The sequence below is a fragment of the Diceros bicornis genome, chromosome X, assembly GCF_020826845.1.
Source record: "Diceros bicornis minor isolate mBicDic1 chromosome X, mDicBic1.mat.cur, whole genome shotgun sequence".
In the NCBI taxonomy this organism is placed as follows: domain Eukaryota; kingdom Metazoa; phylum Chordata; class Mammalia; order Perissodactyla; family Rhinocerotidae; genus Diceros; species Diceros bicornis.
The window spans coordinates 100,487,880-100,512,694 of NC_080781.1; the positions used below are offsets into that span (position 1 = coordinate 100,487,880).

Here is a 24,815-nt window from a genome sequence, read left to right on the forward strand (position 1 = left end):
ATCTTACACCATACACAGAAATTAACTCCCCAAAATTAAAAAAATTAAGACCCGAAACCATGAAACTCCTAGAAGAGAACATAGGCAGTAACTTCCTTGACCTTGGTTTTGGTGATGATTTTTTGGATTCAACACCAAAAGCAAAGGCAACAAAAGCAAAAATAAACAAGTGGGACTACATCAAACAAAATCTTCTGCACAGCAAAGGAAACCAATAACAAAATGAAAAGGCAACCTACTGAACGAGAGAAAATATTTGTAAATCATATATGTGACAAGGGGTTAAAATCCAAAATATGTAAAGAACTCATACAACTCAATAGGAAAAAACCAAACAATCCAATTAAAAAATGGGCAGAGGATCTGAATAGAGATTTCTCCAAAGAAGACATATAGATGGCCAGCAGACACATGAAAAGATGCTTAACATCACCAATCATCAGGGAAATGCAAATCAAAACCACAATGAAATATCACCTCACACCTGTAAGAATGCCTTTATCAAAAAGACAAGAAATAACAAGTGTTGGCAAGGATATGGAGAAAAGGGAACGCTTGTGCACTGTTGGTGGGAATATAAATTGGTGCAGCCACTATGGAAAACTGTATGGAGGTTCCTCAAAAAATTAAAAATAAAACTACCATATGATCCAGCAATTCCACATCTGGGTATTTATCTGAAGAAAATGAAAACACCAACTTGAAAAGATATATGTACCCCATGTTCATTGTATCATTATTTATACTAGCCAAGGTATGGAAACAACCTAATGTCCATCAACGGATGAATGGGTAAAGAAAATGTAGTATATACATACAATGGAATGTTACTCAGCCATAAAAAAGAATGGAGGGGCCGCCCCGTGGCTTAGCGGTTAAGTGCACGCGCTCCGCTACTGGCTGCCCGGGTTCGGATCCCCGGCGCGCACCGACGCATCGCTTCTCCAGCCATGCTGAGGCCACGTCCCACATACAGCAACTAGAAGGATGTGCAACTATGACATACAACTATCTACTGGGGCTTTGGGGAAAAAAAAGGAGGAGGATTAGCAATAGATGTTAGCTCAGAACCCGTCTTCCTCAGCAAAAAGATGAGGATTAGCATGGATGATAGCTCAGGGCTGATCTTCCTCACGACAAAAAAAAAAAGAATGGAATCTTGCCATTTGCAACAACATGGAATGACCTCGAGGGCATTATGCTAAGTGAAATAAGCCAGACAAAGAGACAAATACTGTATGATCTCACTTATATGTGGAATCTAAAAAAAACAAGCTCATAAATACAGAGAACAGATTAGAGGTTGCCAGAGGTTGGGGGTGGGGGGTGGGTGAAATGGGTGAAAAAATATGCTAATGTGTGCTGTGAGTCTCTGAGAGAGAGATTCAGTGTGCAGCATTTCCTAAATTTATTTGATCAAATTCTTTTTTTTCAGAACACTAGTTAATATTTTGAGTCAGTTTGAGAATTACTGTCTTATAGGCAGTTGAGGCCCTGTGTATTGTGTCTGGTTTCCCAGCAGGAATCTGCTATAATTGCACTAGTTCTGCCAAAAGGCCCTTTCCATGCGCGATATTCTCATTGCAGATTGAAGATTGGGTTAAATATGTATCAGGGTGGTGAAGGTCATCTCTGGACCACACTCCTTCCTGTTTATTGCCATTCATCCAGCACATATTAGCACCTACTCTGAGCCAGGTAGTGTTCTAGGTGTTGGAGATACAGCAGTGATGGAGACAGACAAAGTTCTTGCTTTCAGGAAATGTATATGCTAATGTGTGTGTGCATGGGGGGGACATATAATAAACTCATAAGGTAATTTTAGTTAGTGATAAGTGCCCTGAAGGAAATGAATAGGGTGTTGTATTAGAGACTGATATAAAGGGGTTACTTTAGATAGGGTAGTTAGGGAAGGCTTCTGTGAGTAGGTGATGTGTAACCTGGGAGAAGGAGCTAGACGGCCATGTGAAGAATGGAAGGAAGAACACTCTTGCAGAGGGAAGAGAACATGCAAAGTATCTGGGGTTGCCAAGAACTGGTGGTTGAAAGGGTGTCAGAATGCCAAGTCTTACAGAACAAGTTAAGTAACTTGAATTTTACTCTAATGGCATTGAGAGGAAGGAGTAAAATGATCAGATTTCCATTTTGAAAAGATCACTCTGGCTGCAGTACTGATTGCAAGGGGGCAAAAGTGGAAGTGGGGAGACCAAACTAAGACTTGATGATGAATTGAACGTAGGATATTGGGGAGAGGAAGGTGTCAAGGATGACATCCAGTGTGTGGTTTAAGCAGTAGGGTGGTGCCATTTACTGAGATGGGGAGGAGTAGAAACCAAGAGTTTTCTTTCAGTCACATTATGTTAGCACTATCTGTGAGGCAGCCAGGTGGAGATGTCAAATAGTGAGGTGGATACGCAAGTCTGGACTCATGTGAGAGGTCTGAGCTGGAGAAATAAAAATGGAGATCGTACTTAAAACCATGGGACTAGAGGAGGTCACCTAGGGAGTGAGTGTAGATGGAGAAGTAAGCCAAGGACTGAGCCTGGACACTCCTACTTGGGAGGTAGAAGAGCAGGAAGAGGAAACAACAGAGTCTGAGAAACCGGCAGTGAGATGGGAGAGAAACCAGGAGGATATGGCTTCACAGAAGCCAGACTCTAAGTGACCTAGGGTGCTGGTTAGGAAGGCATAGCCAACAGGAAAATTTAGGCTTGGGCCTGAAGATAATCAAAACTCCAGGAAAATATTTATGAATGTAACATAGATATCAAAAATACGTGTTTATTGTAACAAACACAACAATTCAGATAAATTACAAAATTAATAAAAGCAATACCAAAATATAGATCAAAGGAGAGCAAAAAGTACCAGGAGCATGCCATTTCTCCACACTGGGAACATATTTATTTTGAACCACTCTCTTAAGCAGCTGACATGGCCTGTTCACAACTAGTTTTAGAACAATGTCCTATTGATGAGCCCGTGCCAAAAGTACTTTTCTTCTCACCATCCTGTTAAGAACCCCCCCGCTTAGAAAAGCCTTAGGTCAACCTCTGGATTTCAGACAACTAGTTTCTTCTTTCGAGAGCAGTATGAAGGTTTCCTTCTGCAGAAGCAACAATTCTGCAGTGCAACAAAATCTCCCTTCTGTCATTTTTCCTTCTGAAACAGACTGGGCTCTGTGCTTCTCTCTGTAGAAAGTATCTGGAGCCATTCCCCCTGTCCCCCCATTCTTATATGGAAAAAAGTGCCCATGAGCTGTCCCTTTCATACTCTGAGACTGTGGTGTGGTGAGTCCGCCTCAGATTAATTCAATTAAACACCTCAAGTTGAATCTGTCAAATGTCTTTTTTTTCCCCCATGGGCCCGATTTATTTTAATAGGATCAACGCATGTTATATAAGGTAACCATTAAATAATTATAAACAAATAATTTCATCACATACTCCCAGCCGATTTTGCATCTCCTGCCAGATATAAAACATTTACAGTGATAATTTGCATAAAACCACTGAAAGTGGGGATATTTTCAAAGCAGCTGCTTATGTGATGTGATTAGCAAAATCTCCCCACCCCCCCATCCCCACCCACACACACTATTAGTCATTCCTTTGAGTTAATACATTGAAGGCCTCTGTTAAAATTAAAATATTATCTACTAATAGAGAGACAAATGAAGCTATTAACATTTAGCTCGAATTAGCTGATTGAAATCCTTAATCAGTAAGGTTCTTTGTGAAAGGAACCCAGAAGCGGTTAAGTTTTGAGGAGGGAAAGGAAAGGTCCAGAATATGGGCTGCTGCCTGGGGAGGGAAGATGGGGTTTGAGCACTCTGTATAGTGCTCTGGTAAACCAGGAACTAGCTTGAAAGCACTGGAAGCTCAGGTGAAGTGGAAACTGCTAAAAAGTGAAGGAAAGGGTGGTTTCTAAAGGATGATAAAGGCCATTAACAGCATATTTCCTCCAAGTGCCAGTTCTGCCAAGAGCTAGCTAGCTTGGTTCAGGTGTATCCGAGATGAAAGTGGTCACTTCACATTTTAGAAAATTCTCCAGCTCTCTGTGGGGATCATATCAAGTGAGGTTAAGAATTCTCAGGGATCAATTGACTTCTGACTCAACTCTGGGTTTCTTTGAGACATACTTTAATTTTTATTTTTTAGCTACAAAAGAAATTCTCATTGTAGAATATTCAAACAGTTATAAAATATATAGAATCAAACCTGAAAGATCTCAATACGCACCGAAATTCTAGGCTCACACTATTTACAGTGTGCTCCCAGGTTCTTTTCTATGCATTTACTGGCATACACATATATCTATTTTCTTACACAAATACAATAATCTCTTCTCGTTCTGTATACCTTCTCCTTTCTTCTAATTTTTTATTTGTTTTATTGTGGTAAATATACATAACACAAAATTTACCATTTGAACCATTTTTGAGTGTACAATTCAGTGGCACTCAGTACATTCACAATGGTGTGTAACCCTCACCACTATTTGCAGAACTTTTTCATCCTTCCAAACAGAAACTTTGTAACCATTAAACAATAACTCCCCATTCTCCCCTCCCCTCCGTTGGTGGCAACCTCTATTCTATTTTCTGTCTCCATGCTCCTCCTCCTTTTAAAATTGTTTTTGAAAAGGTAACACACCGGCCTTATAAAAAATTCAAACAATACAAAAGGGCATATACAATGTTAAATACTTCTCCATCCTATGCTTGACCCCCAGGCAACCAGTGTAATCAGTTTCTTAGGTATCTTTACTGAAGAGTCTATGCATATACAAGCACATGTGGATATATACTCTTCCCTTCTTTTTAACACAGTAATAGCAAACCATACACAGTTTGCTTTTTTCATTTAACAATTCTGATATATACATATATCAGATATATAAATATGTGTGTCTATATATAATTTTTATTTATCCACTCCTCTCATATTAGGATCAGTTTACTTCTGACTCATTAACTTTCTAAAACATTAATTTTTTATTGTGGCAAAAAACACATAACATAAAATTCACCCTCCCAACAATTTCTAAGTGTACAGTACAATACTGTCAACCACATACACATTGTTGCGCATCAGATACCCCAGAGCTCCCCCACCCCAGTTCTGCATGACTGAAACTCAACACTTACAGAACTGACCCCCAGCCCCTCCCCCCCAGCCCCTGGCAAACATCATTCTACTTTATGTTTCCACGAGTTTGACTACTTTAGATACCTCATATAAGTGGAATCATGCAGTATTTGTCCTTCTGTAACTGGCTTATTTCACTTAGCGTGTTATCCTCAAGGTTCAGCCATGTCATAGCATATGGCAGGATCTCCTTCTTTTTTAAGGCTGAACGTATGTGCCACATTCTACTGCATGTATAGGCCACATTTTCTTTATCCATTCATCCGTCAATGGACATTTAGGTTGCTTCTACCTTTTGGCTATTGTGAATAATGCTGCAATGAACATGGGGATGCAAATATCTTTTTGAGATTCTGCTTTCAATTCTTTCGGATATATTTCCAGAAGTGAGATTGCTGAATCATATGGTAGTTTTATTTTTAATTTTTTGAGGAACCTCCATACTGTTTTCCACATCAGTCGCACCATTTTACATTCTCATCAACAGTGTACAAGGATCCCAATGTCTCTACATCCTTGCCAACACTCATTAATTTCTTTTTTTTTTAAATAATGGCCATCTTAATGGGTGTGAGGCAATATCTCATTGTGGTTTTGATTTGCATTTCCCTGATGATTAGTGGTGTTGAGCATTTTTTCAAATGCTTATTGGCCATTTGTCTATCTTCTTTAGAAAAAAATGTCTATTCAAGTTCTTTGCCTGTTTTTTAACTGGGTTACTTGTTTTGTTATTGAGTTGTAAGAGTTCTTTATATATTCTGGATATTAGCCCCTTATCAGATATACGGTTTGCAAACATTTTCTCTCCATTCTTGCCTTTTCACTGTTGACTCTCTTGCGCATAAGTTTTTAGTTTGATGTAGTTCCACTTGTCTATTTTTGCTTTTGTTGCCTGTGCTTTTGGCGTGACTCAAATTTTACTTCTCTTATGGCCAGACTTTCATCAGGATAGCCTGGTTTGGATTTTTGCCTTCGTTTCTACCTCAGTGCTCTCTAACAGATTGTTTAACGGGGTGTTGGCTAATTACTATTGGTTCCCTGATGGGATACACCCAGAGCTACCTTAATTTTTCTGGACTCTTTCCCATGCACAGTAATGGGAGGCCTGGGGGGGGGGGACGGGGGGGGGTGAGTGTGTTTCCTCCCATTTTCTCACTTTGTTCTCCTTTTACCCCATGTTAGGTAGGGACTCTCCTCTGGGGCCTCCTCCTCCTTCCCTCTCCCGGCCTCCTTGTCAGTGGGGTAGTGGTTTCTGAGCCAATGACATGTCAGTCGACAGGCTGACTCCAGACCAATGAGCGCTTCTGGGTTCCAGATGGACCAATTAGCTTATTAGGGAGGTTGAATACCTGGAGAGCTGGCATCTGGTCCATTGCCCTCTTAGTAACCACCCTCTTGTTTTGCCTATCAAGGATTTGAATGTGCACTTTGTGTACTTTGTACAGGTTTTTTGTTTGTTTGTTTTTTAAAATTTTCATGGCTTTAATCCATCCCCACAACTTCTGCCCAAGGCCAATAAAACACTGCCCTTCTCCCTTTGTAAAAAGAAAGAGGGGTTGGGTTTCCTTCAATTGTCTGCCCTTTTCTGTCTCCTCCACTATTTTTGTTTTACTCTGTAGTTAACTTTGCATAGAGCAGCTTCATCAGAGGACCTGCGCGGTGGACCTAGACACTCTCTTCTCATAGCCAGTTGCAAAGGCCTTTTCGTTGCTCTAACTTGGGGGTTTGTGGGACCAGGGGGTTGGCAGGTGGGAGAGGAGTTTGGCCATAGTCTTCTTTCTGCATTTCACACACATTCTGCGCGCTCTCTCTCTCACACACACAGGCACACACACGCCCTTTCGGGCCCCTCTCGGTGTGTCTTCCTTCAAGATGACAGGGCGCTGGAGAAAAGGCTGCTGGAATCAGCTGGTAGGTACAGTAGTAACCCGAACCCCACCCACCCGCTGCCTTTGCTTGCTCAGGTTTCTCTGGTCACTCCTGCCAGGGGAGAAAACATGTAAAGGCGCCTCCAGAGGAGGGGCTGGGGGAGCTGGGAGCGGCGGAAGGTGAGCCGGGAAGGTGGCCAAGCGCCCCTGCTGCCGGGGCCCTTCTCCGTGCTCCCTGGGGGCGCCAGCCCCAGCCCTGCTTGCCCCCACCCCACTCCACCCCCCTTTTCGTAGAGATTGCCTTTTTTTTCCCCTCTGCGGCGGCGGAAATGACAGTGTGGTGCTGCCGTGGTGTCATGGTGCTGCCCCTGGACTGAGGGGCGAAAACTCTTTAAGTTTGGCTCGGGAGAGCCAGCCGCGGTAGCGCCGCGACCGCCGTGCTGTCCCCGGCGGGCCGCGCGGGCGGGCGGATCCCGGCTGCTGCGCGGCGGCGGCGGCGGCGGCGGCGGCGGCGGCGGCGGGCGGCGGCCTAGAGCGGCGGCGGCAACGGCGGCAGCGGCGGCGGCGGCCCGGGAGCTCGGGCCGGAGCCCTAGCCCGCTCGCGGCGGAGGCAGGCGAGCGCCCGGCGCCCACGGGCGCGCCCAGGAGATGGCTGGCACCCGGGAACGCAATGGGTAAAACGCGCTCCCTCGCCGCGGTCCCGGGGGCCAAGCGCCACCGCCCGCGCAGGGCTCGGCCCTGGCCCCCGGCGCCTCTCAGGTGCCGCCGGGGCCCGGCGCGGGCCGAGGGCTCCGGGGCTCGGCGGGGCAGGGTGAGGGGGCCCGCGAGGCTCGAGGTGGCGGCAGCGGCGGGGGCTCCGGCCCGGCCCTGGCTCCCGTTGCGCCGCGGGGGCCCGGGCTCTCTTCGCTGCCCTCCTGGGACGGAGTTTGCACTCCCGGCGCGGGGCGGGGGCGGCCCGGGGCCTCCAGCGCAGCCCGGCCGGCTCCCCCGGCGCCTGGGCGCGAGTCTGGGAAAGGACACCGCCGCCTTCCCACGCTCCCGCGGCCGGCAGCCTCCTCGGCCCGGGCGGCGCCCCTCGGCAGGCCGTCTGCCCGGCGGTGGCTGCTGCAGCGGCCGGAGATGCTGCGGACACCCTGCCGGCGGGCAGGCCCAGCGAAACTTAATCCCTTTTCTGCCAGGGGAGCGATCCTCACATCCCCGCCTGGGTGGTTCCTTATTTCTGGCCTAGCTGTGAAACCAGCTCAGTGGGGGAGCGGGAAAACTTACATATGTCCATAGGACAGACTGCGACTGAATCGGGAGAGGTGGGGTTTTTCCATTCCTGGCTCATAAGAATTAAGTAAATAACGGCGGAGTAGATTTACAGAAACATTTTTGGTGATGATAAGGTTTAGGCTACTTAACACTTCGTGTGCAGCACATTATTTCTTGGAGGCGCTTTTTGGAGCAGAAAATTGGGATCCTGGGGTCGTTGGGTTCTTCATTTTCTCTCTTCCACACTCCCCTACCCGCCTTCACGCTCACTCCCCTTCTTCCTACATCGTCACACACCTACTTGTCCACCCAAATATCTCACCAGAAGCCACCTATCCCCCAGGTTTCCCCGTCAACCTGTGGACTCCCTGGCATGCAGCCTCTTGCTTCTCAACCAATTTGCTTTTTTGAGGATTTCTGAGTGTGGGGCGGGTGGATAGTGATGGTGTGTGTCTCTGAGGAGGAGCCCTTATAAAGGAATATATTAGAGACTATGTAAATAGACAAGTACTGTGTATGGGTTGATTCCTTTGATTCTCAAGTTGGGCCATAAAGGCTGCCTTTAACCCCATTCTGTTGTCTCTCGGTGCTCTAATCAGTTCTCTGGCAATGTTCCAATAGAAGGGGACTGCTTAACAGGGAGAGGCCCTCCCCTACTTCTTCTCCCTCTCCTACTTCTTCTCTACCCCAGCTGGTTGCCCCTAACCCTCACATCCCCCCTTTCATCCCTCTGCATTCATCACTGCCCTGAGGGGGGAGTAGTCTTTGCTCTTTTTATATATTCCTGCCCAATCAATTAACTTAATACAGATATATAATGTGAATTAGATTTTTCCTGATTGTTCTTCACAGCTTGATTTATGTGGTTGAAATACAGGTCTAGGAGACAAGAAGATCAGAGAGTTGGTCCCAAATCTGATGTTGCATTGGCTTTATGGCCTTAGGACATTCCTATGACCTTTCTTTCATAGTTGATGCACTTGGGTAAAAGGCATAATATTGTGTACTGGCTATTGTGCATCTTGGCTTGGTCCTTTGAAGACGAAAGGGTACTATAAACTCTCAGCATTATAGTTTTCAAAGAAAGTACTTCATTTACCTTTTATTGGGATAATAGGTTGACTGGGTGTAAGTAGGAACCCTAGTTTACTGGAAACCTTCACTTGCCGTTATTAGCCCTCATGGGAGCCAAATCCATCATTGTGCTTAGGTCCTAAGTCTGTGCTTAGGTCCTAAGTCTGTTTTTTTTTTTCCCTAAAGCACGTTACAACTGAATGAAAACATACATAAAACTAGGCATACAGAGTAATGGTGATTATTTTAAGTTGAGGCTTGAATCATATATAATATGCTCCAACCTAATAATCTGAGACTCATTGGAAAACATAACCTCACCCAATTTTAGCCTATATGGGGGCAATTAGTTAATTTCTACTGAAAAGTGGCATAAATAATTTTAGGCATGGCTGTATAAGCATGATTATCATCTAGCAGCAGTGAGTCAATAATGTTCATTAAGCGCCTACAGTATGCAGAGTCCTCTGCTGACTGGGATGAGGCCTCAGCTTTGGCCCAGTATTTTGGCCTCCTGATTGTTTGAGGCCTATCTCCTTCCTTGCAGCTCCAGGATTAGGACAGGGAGGGGCTGTGTGGGGCAGGGGTAGAGGCTAGGGACATGAAGGGGCAGTTGTTTCCCTCCCTTTCATGACTACCAGACTTCTCATCTAGCATGTTGTACCTTGCATAGCCAAGTACTACCGAAAATCAGAGTGAGTTGGTTGCTTCATGAACATATCATCTGAACAGTACAAATTGATTTAGATGAAATTGGTTTAGTTAATCCCTCCTCTAAGTGCAGGGCAACTTGCTCCAACTTGCAGATCCTAGAGCAGTGCCAGTGGAGTCTCATAATTGCATCCAAAAATTGCTCTGGGTAGTGAGCCTGTCCGTTTCCTCCTCCCTCCTCCCATAAAATCTGCTGACACCATGACAGTTGAGAAGGAAACTGCAAAAGCAGTATGTCTTTAGCGCTCAGCAAACCTCATTGGCTTGGTGAAGAGGAGAGAATGTCCTCTTTTCACTCTATCCCTTAGCACTCAGGTTCTCTTTTTCCTAACAGGGACACAGAGCCCTAAAAAGGATGTGAAGACAGGGCTGAGGCACAGAATGTGTCTTTAATGGCTGTTCTTGGAGGTACCTGCTTGGCTTCGGGTTTGTCTGTTGTTCAGTCTTTATGGATCTTGGTAACTCCCTAGTTGTTAAGCCATGGGATTTGGCTGCTAGTGGAGGCCAGGGAGTGCTCCATTCCTATTTAGCATTAAGCTTTTGTCCTCTCTTCTGTGCAAAAAAGGAAAATGAGGCACTGTGTTTGCGAAGCACCTCCTCACTTAAGCTGGGTGTCTTGACTTAGAGCATTGTGTCATCAAAATATGAAGTGTAACATGTTGATACTGGATATATGACAGTTCAGGAGACTTCACAATTGTTCACTTTTTTGATGAATGAAATTTTGGTACGAAGGTGGTGGTCTGCTAATGTCTGTGTTTAAGGTCTCTCGGAAAACATTGTGTTCGTCACTGAGCTGTGTAGAGAAGAGACTAGAAAAGTGTTTCTCAACCAGTGTGTTGGGTCATGCTAATATGTGAGAAGACCAGATGAGTGGTGCTGAGACAAGAAATTCCACCTCCAGTTATCCCCATGTGCAGACTGCTAGTTCCCTTCTTATTTCCCCTCTCTTCCAAGGATCAATATATGTTTCTCTCTCCATTTTCATGAACTAAAACTCTGCTAAAAGTCTTCCATGGGTACTGGAGGACTGTGGCTCTATTCTACTGTTTCCTTTTTTTTCCATCTTCCCCTTTTCCATGACCATAGGCAGAAAAAATCTTTTCAGTAGTTAATCTCCCAGCTCCTGGATTTCCCTTAGAAATCTATAAGCTGCTAAGACTACTAGATGGTTAAAGTATGGGTGGTGGAAGGGTTTTGAGTAATGTGCCAACATTCCACCAGTCCCTTCTCCATATGGGGTTGACCTGAATGCACACTAGGGTGTTGGTTCAGCCTAAGTGGGTTAGCAAAGTATCCCTAGTCAGACATGTCCTACTTGGGTTCTTGTTTCCCTGCAGAGCTCTGATTGCCTGACCTTGGGCTTTGTCTCAGCGTTTTTCCTGCAGGTCACACTCTGGTTGATGAACAGCATCCCCAGTCTCTGAATCTTCCTTTTACAGAGACCAAATGATCTGATAACAAATTCATTATGTAACCTGAAAAACCTCCTGAAACAGAAAATCCCAGTATTTTCAATTTGCCTGTTTAGGAGCATAATGTATGGGCATGGTAGATAATGCTAATGCAGGATAGTGACGTTTCTGAATGTATACAGCCCAGAGATAGAAAAATGGTTTATGGTCCAGAATCCTCGACTGCTTTGTCCATAGCCTTTTGTTCAGTGTTGCGAGGATCATTGTGGTTCCCAGGGGAGTAGAAGCTTGATTTCAAATAGGCTTCTGTTCTCTGTCCCCTGTTTCTGATCTGAACGTGGGGTCCTCTCAGCCTAACATTCAACAGCATGTCCTACATACATATATTTCCAATTTTATTCTGAAGAAGTAGAGATGACTGCCTATCCAGGTGTGTCATTGAACATTTAAAAATTTAGAGATATTTCCTTGAGTAACAGAGGTTGGGAAAAGCAGTCCTAGAATAGATGGAAAGCTGTACTGGTAGCAGTAGGTAAATGAAGTTTGTTCTCCATTTGTTCCCCAATCTTGCAATTGCCATTGTAAACTGCATTAAGATAAATGGGTTATGAATTGTGTTTAGGATTCCTGTCAATTATCATGTGTTACCTAGGCAAATCCGGTTCTTGGTTACTTAGATTAATCTTTTGCGTTTGTAGCAGATTTAGGACTTTTAGTTCTGCTATTGTGACGTTCATTTTAATGTTTATGATGACTATATTGTATAAAATAGCCAATGGTTGGATTTAGGAGCTAATTATTGTACAGAAAATATCATTAAATCCACAGAGTATAAAATATTAAGTAGGCTTTAATAACCTATTAGACAGGAACTGACTCTGGCGCTCTCTGTCAGTCGGTAATCAACCTCCAGTCCTGAGCGCTCTCTGTGCGTGACAAAAGCTTAAGAGAAAAGAAGAGAGACAGTTTTTCCCTTGAGGGGACTCCAGTTCAGCAGGGGAGACGTGTGAGCATAAGAGATACCACAATCAGTCCCACTGTCGTGCAGAAAACTTGTAGGGAGTGTGATCATCCTCCATTATGTCAACTTTGTGTTTGGGATGAATTTCCAAACATTTGCTGCTTTCCTTAGTAACTTGCTTTGTATCTGTCATCTGTGAATGTATGAGAATTATCTATATTTGTAAAGCAAGTTAATAGTTTTATTTTATCCTTATTTGATCCTCACAAGAACCTGTGAGATGGGTGGGGCAGGTATTTTTCATTCGACAGATGAGAAGGCTGTGGCCCAAGTAGTTTCAATGTCTTCCCTAGGATCACTCAGCTAATTCAGTTTAGAGCCAGGACTACAACCAGGCTCTATTATGAGGATCAAATGAGATAATGGCTTTGGAACCATTTGAAAAGTATAAAATGGTACGCAAATGTAAGATGACTGTTATTATTAATTATGCTTACTGACCACCTAGCCTCTTTTTTCTGGGTTTCTATTTTCAGTCTTTATCCTTTTAGGGTGAGAATCCTGTCCATTGGTTGCCTTTTATTTTCCCAAATGAGCTTTTTTCAGCTTCAAGGGAATCCTTTCCTATTAATAGGATTCTAGGATTTGTTGTCTTCCTTTTCAGTTCCAAAAGGTGTTCTCATTAGTTTATACTCCTGTGGGACTCCCCTCCCCTTTAGTTGTCCTCTGGAACACCCTTTATTTTATTTATTTATTTACTTATTTATTTATTTTTTTAAAGAGTATCTCACCACTCTTTTTTTTTATAATTTTATTTATTTATTTATTTATTTTTCCCCCAAAGCCCCAGTAGATAGTTGTATGTCATATTTGCACATCCTTCTAGTTGCTGTATGTGGGACGCAGCCTCAGCATGGCCGGAGAAGCGGTGCGTCAGTGCGCGCCCGGGATCCGAACCCGGGCCGCCAGCAGCGGAGCGCGTGCACTTAACCACTAAGCCACAGGGCTGGCCCTGGAACACCCTTTATATCTTCCTTGAGGTACAACAGGCAAAACCAGCCACTGTCCTTCAGCACCTTGGCTTAGCCAAGGGAAAGTAATGCATTTTGTTTATTTCCAGTTCCTTTCATGATGATGCCCATTGCTTGTCAGCCTTTCTAGTTACACTAATAAATATGGTTTGTGTTTTGAGGAGCTTAGTTTTCAGTAATCCAAGGTGTCTTTCCTATGTGGTAACAGATAGCAAGAGCTCTGTAATAATAAGATGTCAGAGCTGGGAAGCATCTTAAAGAGATCATCTGGTGATTCTAGTTCAACTTGAATGATATTTTACAGTTAAGGAAACATCAGACTAAGCCTGGACTCATTCTCTCATCCCCCAAGGCAGGGAGATAGTTTCTAGTGTTTTAAGGAACTCACAGGACATTAATGTTAATATCCTGAAGAATGTTTATTTTATGTTAATTTGCTTTTTAAACAAATCCTACAGCTCAGCTCAGTCCTCATTCTACAGCCCAGAGGTCAGGCTTGGTTTCATGCTCATGGTTTTTCTGTGAAGGGGAGACCATGGCTCCTCAGGGAGGTAGTGAGAGCCCAGAGCCATGCTCTGCAGACCTGGAAGATGAAAACTAGATGGAATATAAATTGTTGAAGTAAGTGGGCATTTAATTATGTTCAAATAACATTTGAAATAATAGAATTCTGCAAAGTGCAGATCATGACTTCTCTCTCTGATCAGAGTTAACTGAATGCTGGATTTGGAGGGTGATGCTGAAATCAATCTTTCATTTTCTAAGTGTAGAATGTATTATTTTTATCTTAATCACCTGCATTGAAACTCCTCTTTTGTATTTCTACTTACACAGCCTTATGAAACCTTCTAGATTATTCTCATCAACTTCTTTTTTTAGGAGTCTCGGCCAGAAGGGGGGAGTGGGATGAAGTTAAGCCATACAGAAACAATTTTATAATAGATCAAGAACAAATACATAAACATACATGTTTGACTACATGGCGGTAACTAAATCATATGGAAGGGAACAAATCAGTGTATGTTGACGTGGGAATTTGTTTCTTAATATGGCAGTTGGTCTGCCCTCCCAGACATTTCATCAATGCATTTTTATGACAACCCATTGTGTTTTCTGGCAAAAGCTTCATGATTACATGTCATTGGGTTGCACCCTATCAAGTTCATGTTCTGTCTTTATCCTTAGCACACTCTCTAATTCTGCATAGGTTAGTGATTCACGAACTTTCTGAAGGTACAACACTCTGCCATTATTTTTATTTTTTATTTTTGTCATACCACTTCCCCCTGTACTTCCTAAAAGTATTTTGTGATATAGGAGTCAAATATTTTTTAGGAGTCTTATATTTTTTAAATGAATAAAAATTGGGAGCTAAGGATTTTCTGACACCCATTGATCGTTAGAGATATCTCAGGGTATTGCAAAACCTAGACAGGGAATCACTGACCTAGAAAAACATTGAAAGCAGTAAACAATCCAATAGAGTTTAGAAATACTACATAATTACAGTTGGCAGTATAGTATAGTGGTTAACTTTTCACACTTTGGAGTCAGACCTGGGTTTGAATCTTTTTTTTTCAATTGAGATATAATACACATATCATAATAGTCACCATTTTAAAGTGTACAATTCATTGGTTTTTAGTATATTCACAAAGTTGTGCAACCACCACCACTATCTAATTCCTGAACATTTTCGTCATCCTAAAAAGAAACCCCATACCCATTAGCAGTCACTCTTCATCCTTCCCTTCCTCCAACCTTTGGCAACCACTAATCTACTTTCTATTCTTATGGATTTGCCTATTCTGGGCATTTCATATAAAAAGAATCATATAATTTTTGGCCTTGTGTGACTGGCTTCTTTCACTTAGCATAATGTTTTCAAAGCTCATTCATGTTGTAGGATATATCAGTACTTCATTCCTTTTTTCAATGAATAATATTCCATTGTATAGATATACCACATTGGTTTATCCCTTCAGCAGTTGATGGACATTTGGATTGTTTCCACCATTTGGCTATTATGAATAATGCTGCTATGAACGTTTGTGTACAAGTTTTTGAGTGAGCACATCTTCAGTTCTTCTGGATCATATGGTAATTCTACATTGAACCATTTAAGGAACTGCCAAACTATTTCCTGAAGCAGCTGCACCATTTTACATTCCCATCAGCGATGTATGAGGGTTCCCATTTCTCCACATCTTGGCTGACATTTGCTATTTTTGAAAATTATAGTCATCCTAGTGGGTGTGAAGTAGTATTATAGCCACTCTAGTGAGTATGAAGTGGTATCTCAATGTGGTTTCAATTTGCATTTCCCTAATGGCTAATGATGTTAAGTATCTTTTCATATGCTTAGTAATCATTTATTTGTATATCTTCTCTGCAGAAATGTCTATTCAAATCCTTTGCCCATTTTTAATTTTTTTTTATCTTTTTATTGTTGAGTTGTAAGAGTTCTGTATATTTCTAGATACTAGACCCGTATCACATATATGACTTGCAAATATTTTTTTCCATTCTATGAATTGTCTTTTCACTTTCTTGATAGTGTCATTTGCAGCACAGAAGATTTAAATAATGATGAAGTCCGATTTATCAATTTTTTTCTTTAGTTGCTTGTGCATTTGGTGTCATCTAAGAAACCCTTGCCTAACTTAAGTTCACAGAGATTTACACCTATGTTCCCTTCTAAGAGTTTTATAGTTTCTGCCTTTACATTTAGGTTGTTGGTCCACTTTGAATTAATTTTTATATATGGTGTGAGGTAGGGCTCTAACTTCATCTTTTTGCATGTGGATATACAGTTGTCCTAGCACCGTTTGTTGAAAAGATTATTCTTTCCCCATTGAATGGTCTTGAAATCCTTATCCAAAGACAATTGGCCATAAATGTATGAGTCTATGAGTTTATTTCTGGACTCTCAGTTTTATTCTGGGTTTGAATCTTAGCTTTGCTACTTGCAAACACATGTGACCCTGGACAAGTAACCTTTTTTTTATGGTAATAATAGTACCTACCTTTTAGAGGGTTGTTGTGAAAATTAAATGAGATAATGCATGTAAAGGGTATTATTTAGTGCCTGGCACGTAGTAAATGCCCAATAAATTTTAAGGAGAAATGTGCTTAGATAATCAGGGAGGTAGGGAAAATGGGGGTAGTTGAAAGGATGCTGAAATATTAGGTGTGACCAGAACAAGGTGGCTTCATAAATGAGAGAAGAGATGAACAGATATTTGAAGAAGTGAAAAAATATTCAGTTCCCCAAAATTGGCTAAAGCAGTTACTACATGATGGTAAAATAGAACAGAATAGAAACTGTATAAAAAAGTTACTTACTGTAAACAACAGACTATAACCATCTTACATTAGTCTTTATAGAGCTGAAGTCAGTTAAAGTAGGTTATTTTAGAGCACTAGTGTTTGACTTTTTTTCTGTCTTGGACTCTTTTGAGAATATTTTGAATGCTATGGACAACCCTCTCTCCATGGAAATGTATATATGACATACATACAACATTCTTCAAACAGTTCAAGGAAGTTCAGAAATTCCTAGTTAAAAATCCTATTTTGACCTCATCCAAGGCAATGCTGAACAATTGCATGCTTTCCCAAGTTTAATTTCGTAGTAAGATTCAAGTGTCACACTTACTAGGGAACAATTTTTAGCATTCCAGAGAAATTCAGAGAGCTTTTCCTCTGTACAGAAGAATTTATCCGGCACCCTCCTAAGACTTAGAAGAATTATAGCACTCTGATTGTGTTTGTATAGGTTTCAGCAGTGCTCCTGACCAACTGTCATTTTGGCGGGAGGCCTCACTCGATTCTCCCAGGTAGCTTCCAACACAGACATTCAGGAATGCAGACATGCATTTCTGGAAGAGATAGCAACAGAAATGCAGTGTGAGGTGGAGATGGGCCTAGAATAAAAAGATATGATTCTGGAAGGGACTCGGAATGAGAGGCAGATTCAGAGAAACTCAGTGGGACACAGAGAGACAAAAATAGAAGCGGAAACATACTGTTTAGAAACCCTCTTGTAAATAGTCAAGATAAACTTCAGTGGAGGAGGTGAGATGATTGAAATAAAGGTGTAGGGGAAAGAGTACAGGCATTGGCATTAGACTGCCACAGTGGATGTTCCTGGTTGATTTGCTTAACAACGCTGAGCCCCAATTTCCTAACTATAGTATGGGTATGGTAGTAGTAGCTTTCTTACAGGCTTCCTGATAGAATTTAACGGAATAATGTGTGTAAAGTGCTTAACAATACTCAGAATACAGGAGGTGCTCAATACATGCTAGGTCCTTTCTTCTAACTTCTAGTTTAAGGGACCCTTTGTTTAACAATTATTGAATACCTAGTATGTGTGAGGCACCATGCTGTGAATAAAAATATGAATAGTTGATGCTCTCAAGGAGCAGGGAGAGTTAGCTGGAGACACAGATGTGTAAATGAAAGAAAACAGAATGTTCTGAAAGCCATCACTGGTTGAGGTGATAAACATGTAAATGAAAGAATTCCTAGTTTTCTAGACTTGGATGATGCTATTCAGCAGATAGGGAAAATTGGAAGAGGAGCAAGTGTTTTGTTTTTTGGGAGGTGGGGAGAATAATAAGTTGATTTATGGACCTGTTGAATTTGAGCATCTGAGGGATATCAGGTGAAGCTATGAAAGGCAATATTCCTGCCTTGCGTGGAAGTTGGAATCTATCATCTTTAAAGTCTCTTCCAATTCTAAGATTCTATGATATATGTACATTTTAATTATTTTACTTTTTCATCCCTGTAGGTGAATGCTGATAGATATTATAAGCTACAAAATACTAGCCAACAATTTTCAAGCACTTGTAAATTATAAAAGAAGAATACCACACGTCTCACCGTTAAAAAAGTGGTTATACAAACATCTGAGCTTATCAAACCGAGAGTGACTGTTTTACAAAAAGATTTTTCACTTTTACAGCCCAGTTTCTTATAGTTTCCATTACATAGCTAGTTAGTTCAGTGCACTTAAAAGGTTTGATTTAGTAACAGCTTTTAGGGGTTCATCTATTGTACTTATGCACAAGGTATAATTGTACTCAGTATTTAAGTATCCTGTGAGAGGGCTATGCATATATCACTGATAGATGACAAAATCTGAGCAAATATCAATGGCAGAATCAAATTTTCAGGCCCTGATGAGGGTCTCCAAGGGTAGTAAGATGATGAACAAAAGTTATTCAAATCAAAAGATGCCTTTCTCTTCCCTATAAATAAGATTAACATTTATAGTCAGTAAGATTTATTTTATATTTTTCTTTAGTTAAGGCTAGCTTAGAATATTTATGTGTATTGATTTTAATTAATGGAAGACCCATGGCAATTAGTATCTCTATGTTCAGCTCAGAAATGTCTGTGAAAGAAGAGATAGATTGACCAAGAGATTAGTTTCTTGATAATTGGGTGACTTCTTTTACTCTGATGCACATACTAAAATAAAGGTTATCAGATCTGAAAATTTCTGGCTCCTCACCTTGCTAATTTATACCTAGATCTTTATTTGCATCTTATGTTTTAGGAAGTATGAGAAGACACATGGGGAGGTGAGCTTCATGGTAGGCTTGTGCTAGCTCTACGGGTGTTTAATAATAAAATCAAACTGAAGCTACAAGGTAATATGTCTTCATTATTGATCAGCAACTGTTGCTGAGAAAATTGCAAAGTTGAGATAGTTTTTCATTCAGCTTGATGAAGAGTCTTCTGAAGGTGAGGGAAGAAAATGAAAGTGAAAACTATCATCTTTTGTCTCTAGTAACTCAGTTTACTAGAAATGTGATGGAACAGAAATTTCCATGTGTGGTAATGGGAAGTAATTCAAGTTCACATTCTGAAGAACTTATTATCCTGCACCAAGAACTACATTTTTCTAAAGTTCTCTCCTCTTTTTTATGCAGGCTCCCAGAATGGAATCATTTCAAGAACTAGGGAGTTAGTTTGAAATATGGCCTTGTTTTCCTTCCAGTAGATGTGAAATAGGAGTAGCTCTTATGTTTTACCTTGAAGTAAAATAGAAAACAATATTGGAGAATGAAGATTGAGAATTTTGCAGGGCCTCAGGCTCACCATAGTCCAGGGCAAGAGATGTCGGTGGAGAATATGCGAGAGAATGATCCATGCCAGTGTTGTGAGCTGGAATAGTGATGTTAATCGGTAAACCAGGATTCAGAGATGGCCACTGGGTTCTATTTATTAGTGCAGGAAAATATTCTCAAGCATTTGTCAAAAACAAGGTTTGAAGGGGGAGAAAGGCTTTCTGATTAATTCCAAAATCACTTTCCTATTGCTCCAGCATCCCTGGGGAATCCAGCATGTAAAGCCTCCATTGGTTAGCGTATAATTATGCTATATCCACTTTTCCTTTGGAAATGCTGAATGACTCTTGCTTTGTATTCCTTGCAGGTGAAAGCCCAGCCTCTGTGGTTCTTAATGCCTCAGCAGGATTATTTTCACTAAAGATGGAAACACTGGAGTCTGAATTGACCTGTCCAATCTGCCTAGAGTTGTTTGAAGACCCCCTTCTGCTCCCTTGTGCTCATAGCCTCTGCTTCAGCTGTGCCCATCGCATCTTGGTCTCGAACTGCAGCTCTGGTGAATCCATTGAACCCATTACTGCTTTTCAGTGTCCTACGTGTAGGTATGTTATCTCACTGAACCACCGGGGCCTGGATGGCCTCAAGAGGAATGTGACTCTGCAGAACATTATTGACCGCTTCCAGAAGGCTTCAGTCAGTGGGCCCAATTCGCCAAGTGAGAGCCGCCGGGAGAGGACTTACAGGCCCAGCACCGCCATGTCTAGTGAACGAATTGCTTGCCAATTCTGTGAGCAGGACCCGCCAAGGGATGCAGTGAAAACCTGCATCACCTGTGAGGTCTCCTACTGTGACCGTTGCCTGCGGGCCACACACCCCAACAAGAAACCTTTCACCAGCCACCGCCTGGTGGAACCAGTGCCAGACACACATCTTCGAGGGATCACCTGTCTGGACCATGAGAATGAGAAAGTGAACATGTATTGTGTATCTGATGACCAATTGATCTGTGCCTTATGCAAACTGGTGGGGCGTCACCGAGACCATCAGGTCGCATCCCTGAATGATCGATTTGAGAAACTCAAGGTAAGGGATCTGGGAAATATCCTTTATACAACTTTGTCTCTTTATATACAGTTATACAGTTAGCAAGTTCTCTAATAAAATGGGTCACTTTTCCTATATGACAAGCGAATTAACACCAAGTTGTTCTCGTAAGGACTAACCTACTCACCTGCAAGCTCCCACCAGAACCTGTTTCATCTGTTGCATAAACCTGCTTGCATTCATTCACCTCTGGCAATTCTGGGGGAGTTGGCCCCTGACCCGCCACACCAGTGGTCCTTCCGGGGAAACAGCACCCTCTCTCCTCTGTCAGTGACATATTGCACACTATATATCTTTGCCATGATCTTTCCACCTCTTCTTTTAAGTATGTGAGTACCTGTGTAGGTGTACTGTCATTAGCATATGTGCTTATTTGCATATGTATGCATATAGCAATGGGAAGGATGGGTGTGTCTCTGTGTAGGTGTGGGTGGAGGTGTCTGAGTGTATCTATGTAGGTGAGAGATTTTTGTGGAGGACAGTAGTCTATGTGTTTGCACACTCAGTACACTAAAGAAACAAAGGTTTGGCATTTGCCACTACAAATTCCCATTAAACTTTTAACACGGGCTAATTCTAAGCCTGCCTTAAAAACAAAACAGTCAACAGAAGCACTTAAGTGTGCCGCAAAGTCAGGAGGGATAATCAAATACCTGAACTAAAAATTTAAACCGAAGGCAATGAATATTTAATCCAGTCTCAGATTTTGTGCCAGTGTACGTTTTTGTGGGTTATGAACTGAAGCACCTGTTTGCAGGCCCTGCCTTGGAAGTTCCTAGTCTTTCATTTCTGTTCAGTGGACCGAGTTTTCCAAAGTTGTTGTGCCATGTAATATTTGTGTGCAAATCTAAGTGCCTGTTTTTTAAAACCCTACTACCTCACATTGATGTTAACAAATGTCAAATCCAGTAAATCGTTTTATTCCCATTGCCTGTCTGCTATGTGGTTTAACTGCTCTTAAGAAGGGAGCTGCTTAACAGAAATTCAGGAAAAATAAAATATTTAAATGGATAATAAGATTACCACCCCAAAATAGGGCCTGGATATATAAGGCAAGCTGGAAGAAAGACCCAGATAGGATGGAAAGAGGGCAAGAAGGGAGTGGAGATTTTCCTCTTGCCATGCTCTGGAAAAGTCATTGTAACTTATGTAAAATTATGATGTTGGTGAAGGTAGCAGTACTCAGAATAGGATAAATTTTCCCTTTTGTAATTTATTGTAACCAGTATTGAGAGTGGTCACACTGACAATTGTTTGCCATTTTGATTATTATTTATATCTAATATTTATAAATTTGTACAAAGTTCAATATTGATTTCACTAAAGGTGATACTCTCATTCATATCAACACTGCAGAGAGGAGTAATCTCATTGACTTCAATTCTTAGAATCATAAGAGGTTGAGTCTTGGACTTGGTCTAGTTGAAGCCCTACACTTTGAAGTCGTATAAACTGAGACCTTGATGGGTTAAATGATTTGGTCAAAGCCACAGAACTGGAAATGGAACTCAGCTTCTAGACCTTGAGTTAAGTATCCTTTCTGATGTAGCCTGCTGCCACTTTTGTTTTGGATCTGAGTTTTCCCCATGAAATGTGATTTGAAACTTGACTTTTATGCTCCAGCAACTGCACATTTCGTGGGTCACAGATAAACGATTAACATCAAGGAAAGGACATATTGTATAAACTTAGAGCTTCATGACAGCAAGAGATGGGGGTGGGGTTGCAGGAAGTGTGGGGGATATGGAGAGGATAGAACAATCTCTGCCAAATATTTGCAGGTGTTGGAACTATAATAAGGCATTGGCCTTGAGAAATATTCCACACAGAAAAATCTGTATCCATATGTACTATTGAGATAACAAAAGACTGGATAGGATAAGCCTGTATCTACAGAACACCAGCTTTTTGAAAACATCCGAAAACATGAAAACATTGGATGATTGATTAGATATCTGGCATCATGCAGCTAGAACCCTTGTCTCCAGGGATGGATGGAGCACAAAAGTATTTTACCAAAAAATACTTTAGTCTGTAACTAATCAGTAACTTTTGGAGAAAGAAAGGCCAGATTTTGAATCGTTCCCCTTTAATTTTTTAGGAAATGTGCAGAAAATTCTGATTATAAATTAAGTGGAAACTTTTTTTGCTCATTTTTGGACAGAGAGTGGAAACATATGAATCATTCCCGACCGTGTGGTTTGTTATGTTGTCTGGAACATCTTGGACTTTGGGGAGGGAGAGGGAGGTGCTGCTTGTGTGTGGGGGTTGGGGGGGTCACATTGGTTTGGTGCCAAGTGTAGAAGGATATTAGTTCTCCACATCAAGCAGAGAGGAAGTCTGACTTTTAGTGTCACATGTACTCACATCTTTGAGTTAATTTTAATTTAGAAAAGCATTTAGGATTATCCCTTTAATCTGCTTGATTCTTCCCCAAGGAGAAAGGAGAAAGCCAGCTGTCAGAAGCTATGGGGGACATGGCCTTGAACATACTTCCCTGGCCCTGAGGGGAGCATGGGAGTCCTACAGAAGGGGAATAATGATATATATGTATCTAGGGGTTTGACCTGGCCAGTAACTGATACGGTGTTTATTTGTACTTTTTGGTTCTAGAGCTTCATTGTTGGTGTTTATAACTACCCTTTTTGTACTAACCTCCCTGATTAGGATTAGTGCTCTCTAATATTTATTTGTTCAATAAAGAATAAACAAACCATTATGTTATAGATTAAAGGTCAGAATAACCAGAAACCAGCCTGTCTTCTTAACATGTACTCAAAATGGATTAGAGGGTTTGGGATACTTAGTACAGTTTATTATCCTTATTTACTTGTCCAGTCTACCTACATGTCCCTCAGTAGGCTATCAGTGGTTCAATTAATGCTTCAATTTCAAAGAATAATTGTGTTCATGACAGTTATTACAGTAGTAAGTCCTATCAGAGTAATTACTTTCTCCATTACCTCTCTTTTCACTTACTAGTCACAATATATATCTTAGTTCATGATATGTGCTGCATTTCTATAAAACTGCTTCACATTTTAGGGTTTTCATTGTCACGTAAGTTCTTCCCCTTAGAAAAGGTAGATATTATTGTATTAATAAATGTTGGCTTTATAAAAAGAGGTCAAATTTCAGTGGCTCTCTATGGTGACAGATCTCAATTCGATATTCTAAGTCCTGTACAACTTGTTTCCCATGCAGCCCATCTGTCTTTTCCCCCTCCCACCCTCAAACATGCTACCTTCATCTACCCGGGGTAGCCTTCTAAGTGTCTGCTAAAGATACCATTCTCTTTTCTGACTCTTAACTTTCACTCGTGATCTTCTGTTGGCCTGCTTAGGAATCCTACCTATTTTTTAGTACTCAGTTGAAACCCCACAAGGCCACTCCAGCATACCCCAACTATACCATAAATTCCCTGAGGCTAGGCACAATGTCTTTTATTTCTTCAGTATCGTCAGTATCTAGCACATATAGTATATGCTCAAGAAATCCAAGTTAATTAAATCTCTGTAATGCATTTGCAGAAAGTATGCCAGCATCTATAGCTTGCTTTGGTTCTCATAAGATATAAATCTGTCTGGCCATTATGAATACTTTAGAAACCTGAAAAAAAACTCCTGTGAACTACTGATAATGTTAAAAACCAGAGTGTTAGCAAAAGTATGGAATGTCCTTAATTTTAAGTGCCTATTCATTTTGATTGCTGGATTTTCCAACTGCCTAACCCTATGGTGACATCTGTATAAATCAGATGTGATTATTGTAATTCTCTTTGAGAGTGATGTCTTCACATTTCCATGCCCACAGCCTGACAAAAATATAGCTGATGAAAACCAGGGGGAATAGAGGAATTTCCTGAAAGGAATAAACAAGCACATTTTCTTTTTCTCATTACATTTCCACAAATTCATTACTACAAATAATTCTTAAATGCAGTTACATTTACATATCAGGGATCTTGTTGTTATAAAATATTACCTGGCACTAGAGTAAGCTTTTTGTTATGGGAAAGTAAAATACACACACACACATGTGCATGCACACACACAGAGGAAGAGAGACTGAGACAGAGAGAGCTAAAGATTGCTAGACAAAGAGAAAGGAGATATGAGACTTGGAGAATGTTCAAAGAAAAACTACAACGAGAGTTAAAAGGTT

At 41.4% G+C, this 24,815-nt stretch overlaps 1 protein-coding gene across 6 annotated transcripts in view; it reads left to right on the forward strand.

Annotated features, from left to right (window-relative positions):
* The first annotated feature begins 6,777 nt into the window (after positions 1-6,777).
* The window catches only part of MID2 (midline 2), an 82,360-nt gene continuing 64,322 nt past the window's right edge, over positions 6,778-24,815 (forward strand). For 3 of the 6 annotated variants that reach the window (XM_058536465.1, XM_058536467.1, XM_058536468.1), the window contains exons 1-2: positions 7,227-7,692; positions 19,915-20,630. In XM_058536465.1, the coding sequence (XP_058392448.1) occupies positions 7,689-7,692; positions 19,915-20,630 (720 nt within the window). In that variant the 5' untranslated portion in view covers positions 7,227-7,688. Of the gene's footprint in view, positions 7,062-7,226; positions 7,693-19,914; positions 20,631-24,815 lie in introns of those variants that run through there. The other 3 variants (XM_058536466.1, XM_058536470.1, XM_058536469.1) reach the window with 2 other exon arrangements.